General features: G+C 38.4%; 1 protein-coding gene across 1 annotated transcript; it reads right to left on the bottom strand.

Annotated features, from left to right (window-relative positions):
• Window positions 1–320: 320 nt before the first annotated feature.
• gbp (glycogen synthase kinase binding protein) lies at window positions 321–1881 on the bottom strand. The gene has a single exon (XM_064338929.1). The coding sequence runs from the start codon at window positions 1768–1770 to the stop codon at window positions 1282–1284; it is 489 nt and encodes a 162-aa protein (XP_064194999.1). The 5' UTR covers window positions 1771–1881; the 3' UTR covers window positions 321–1281.
• Window positions 1882–3936: the final 2055 nt, after the last annotated feature.

Raw genomic sequence — 3936 nt, 5'->3', positions numbered from 1 at the left:
GTTTTCTCCTAAATAGCCAAAAACATAAGTCACGTTCTGTTTAGGAACATACTTAAGATCTGGAGATCAAGTTAAAAGAGCGAGTGTGCATTTCGTATAATATTGCAATTACAACCTAATGAAATAGTTTACCATGTCAAAAGTGGTACTGTATAAATTAAACGTTAACTGTTAATTCAGCTAGCCAGCGTTTACAAAATCCACACTAAATGGTCAACCAGGCCAATCACTTCATTATTTTAACACTAAACCCACAGAAAACGAGCAGTATGCGAGTTCTTAAGTGAAATTGTAGAAATAAAAACAAATATAAAACATGATTGCAAAACACCGTGTTTATTAAGCTAAGACACCGAAGCCCTGAAAAATCAGGAAACGTGTTTAAAAAAAAATACTTCGTTGCGAAGTGTACAGTTGATTACCTTACAGAATACAAAACAAAATCAGTTGAACTCCACGTCGGAATTCGAAAGGTCAAGCACCAAAAAAACCTTCCAGCTTTATGGCCACTGCCCCCTACTATGTAGTCCAACCCACCGTTGTTTTGGGCCAGTCAGTTCTGAGAAACGTAAGTTCAATCTTGGAAACAGCACCCTCCCCCCCTCTCAGGAGGTCGACGTGCCAACAGCGGAGGTTAGCCAAATGTGTCCAGATAGTTAAATCACCGCTTTCTTGAGTGCAGCTCCAGGGATAGTTGGCTTTAGAGGACCTTGGGTGGGGCGTTTAAATTTAGCTGGTGAACCTAAACAAATACAGGTAGCAGGCGCCCTGATAACTCGTACTGTAAACAAGGACAGTGTTATTCTTAAATATCGCCTGCTGGCGTGCCAGCTACACAGACCTGGGAAAAGGGTTGGTCAATTAGCAAGCGTGCTCACAACCCCAAATAGGTTCGGAAATGAAAAAAAGCTTAAACATTGCCAGACATTTCTTATCTTAAAAGACCAGTTACAAAAAAAAAAAAAAAAAAACACACACAAAAAAAAAAAACAATTTAAACAATTTGTAGAAAACACCAAAATGTTTGAACACGCTAACTAGCTAGCTAGTATCGTTAGCATTTACATGTGAGGAGGTTGCTAGCTAGTTAGCATGCCATTGTTATTCGCTAGCTGTACATTAAACATTTAAGTCTTATGCAAATAGCTAGCTGCTAGGACTTTTTTTTTTTTTTTTTTAATCTCCGGTTAGGTAACTTAAGTTTCTTCGTCCACTCCCATGTCCTTGTCCATCAGTCCATTTAATTAAAGATGGCATTTCATAAAATACAATCTCATCCCATTAGTATTGCATACTGCCGGCCGAGTTTGAATGATCTGCACGTTCCGACGCAGTGAACTGCAATCGCCTGACTGCCTCTTTAATGAGATTCCCAGACAAAATCAATTCCTGGAGCAACTGATGGGGATCATCCTCTTCGTTTGAAACGTCAGCCGTCTTTCGGTTCCATGATTTAAATCGGTCCCATTCCTGATCACTGGATCCCGGGATGTTGTAGGGGCTGGCCCGACTACGTAGTCCTCGATTCCGGAGACGAATGCAGCACCCATTTCGCCTTTGCAGTGTCGCGGAACTGTTGTTAGTCTGTTTGGCGTTGCTACTACCGTTGCTGTTGTGGCTGTGAAGACATGACATCGCCTTTTGATTAGCGCTCGCATTGTTGTGTAGCTGCAATGCTTCGCCGATTTTAGTAACAAGAGCGTCCACCTCTTTAGAATCAACGGTGACGGACTGCTCTAAAAGAATGTATTTCTCCTTTCGACAGGGCATTTCTTTGTATTTTTCAAATAATCTTTGGGAGATTATTTTTTAAATGAATGAGGTTGTTAAGTCTGCTCTGACCCTCACCACGCTGCTCAACGGAAAGCGACTCCTCGGCTTGATTTGTAAACAATGGGTGACGCATGATCCGGATTCTACCATTATGTGTAGGGGAGCAAGTTACCTAAGATGACATGGTAGTCTGCAATAATTGTACCATTATTTGTCATTTTGTTTATGTTTATTCTGGATTTGTTATTTTAAAAAGTATAAAACATAAAATTGATTTAATTTACTCTATATTTTCTTGTTGTATATATTGTTTTTGCGCTCACGTTGTGCTCCCCTACTGCCTTTTTTTCAGATAAGACATTCGGAATGTAACGTCATCCTGTAAAGGGTTACATAATTCTTGAAACTGCGGAGACTGATTGCTGGGATGTTATTAAAAAACAGACTTACATTACATATAGATTTTTAAATATTATCTCAGGGTATTTTCTACGGCAGTATTTCTGGATATCAATCGAATGTGGATAGGTATATACGAACATTGCCAATTAGCTGCAGTCATGTATTTTTCATAGTACTACATATTTCTTTAGGTAATTGTTATACTAATTATGTGTTTGCTACAGCTAAACACAATGCATGCCCTTGTATAAAATGTATAAATGCATTCTTGGTTGTATAAACATTTTCATGCGTTATTTAAAATTTAGTGTTGCTAGGTAATCATCTTCATGACCTTCCTTTTCCGACATGAAACAATAGAATCATAATGCAGCCGACGAATATAGCTTCTGATATTATTATAAGTTCGAGTCACATAGCTGAGATAGTGAAAAGGAAATTTATGAACGTATGTGTGTAAATTATATTTCACTGGGGAAAGTGAGCTCGCTAAATTATTGTTTTAACCATTACTCTCAAGAGTAAAATTAATGCAGCCTACCGGCGTTTGCAACAACAGGAATATAGCTAGTATTTTAAAAGAATTATGAATATTTCGTAAACGAATACCGGCCAGCCCAGTTATGTTTTTAATACAATTTTTAAAATGAATTCCATTGTCAAACCGTGCTGTGCGTTCAAGTCAAAAGGAGGGCACCGCACGATTAGTCAGTGGTTCTGATATCCATATAAGGGATTGCCAGCAGACTCACGTGGTACGTGTGCTCAACTGAACCGTCTTGTTTTTTTATAGCCCCTCTGGTCTGACAACGTTGACTTGATGTGTGGGCAACAGGCCGCTTGTTTGTGATACTGCATCGCTCGGTTAAAAATAAAGTGCTTCTAAATGAATTACAGTATTTGCATAGCATGGAAAGATTTTAATGACCATGTTTTGTCCTGCCACAGCCCGATTTTTCACCATACTTAATCTATTTTGGTTGTATGTTTATGATATTAGCAAGATGCCATAAAAGCTGTGTCTGGCCAACAATTCATTTTTATCTTAGCTAAAAACTCGTTGTGTAGTATTCTCAAATGAACGTTACATGAATACTCTTACCAGCAACTGTGCCCTTTTCCAAAGGTGGAGGTCAGTGCAAAGGGGAGAGTGATGTTTATCTGTGAAAAAAAAAGAAATAATTAGATTTGAGTGGGCTAAGGAGGGTTCTACTATGCAATGTCTTAAGAATTATACTGCTAATTTGCATGGTGAAATCCAAGAAACTGGTGTAGCACGTAGACATTAGTCATGAAACTAAAATGGAATAATTAAACCATTTTTCATTGTTTCACTCATTCAATGTTCAACATACCTTAGCAAAATTTATAGCTCGGTCAACATAATTTGGCAATATTACAGTGACATAACATACATAACACTGAGCTTTGGTGTTGCTTTCCTGTTTGTTTGCAGCTCATCTGGTAAATTGAACAGAAGACCAAATATGGACATTTATTCCAGCTACTGCCCAAATGATAGAGTAGTTCACTGGTTAATGAGTTCACTCATTGCCATCATCAAGTATTTGAGTTGTTTTGTAATTACTGTTGCAGGATAGTGCTTCTCTTCAAACATGCAGTCATACTATATAAATGAATCTCACTCACTACAGCTCATTGAGGGTTGGTTTAGTGTGCCAGTTCTTCTTCTGTGGTTTGGCAGGGGGGTGGGGGGTACATTTGTCTGATCTTCTGATGGCATTTCCAGGATAACAGGAA

Source organism: Anguilla rostrata, chromosome 1 (genome assembly GCF_018555375.3).
Source record: "Anguilla rostrata isolate EN2019 chromosome 1, ASM1855537v3, whole genome shotgun sequence".
In the NCBI taxonomy this organism is placed as follows: domain Eukaryota; kingdom Metazoa; phylum Chordata; class Actinopteri; order Anguilliformes; family Anguillidae; genus Anguilla; species Anguilla rostrata.
This window is presented reverse-complemented; position numbering and strand designations above follow the sequence as displayed.

Bases quoted from the DNA above. Each gene is read 5' to 3' on its own strand.
- gbp (XM_064338929.1), bottom strand. From the start codon at position 1,770: ATGCCCTGTCGAAAGGAGAAATACATTCTTTTAGAGCAGTCCGTCACC.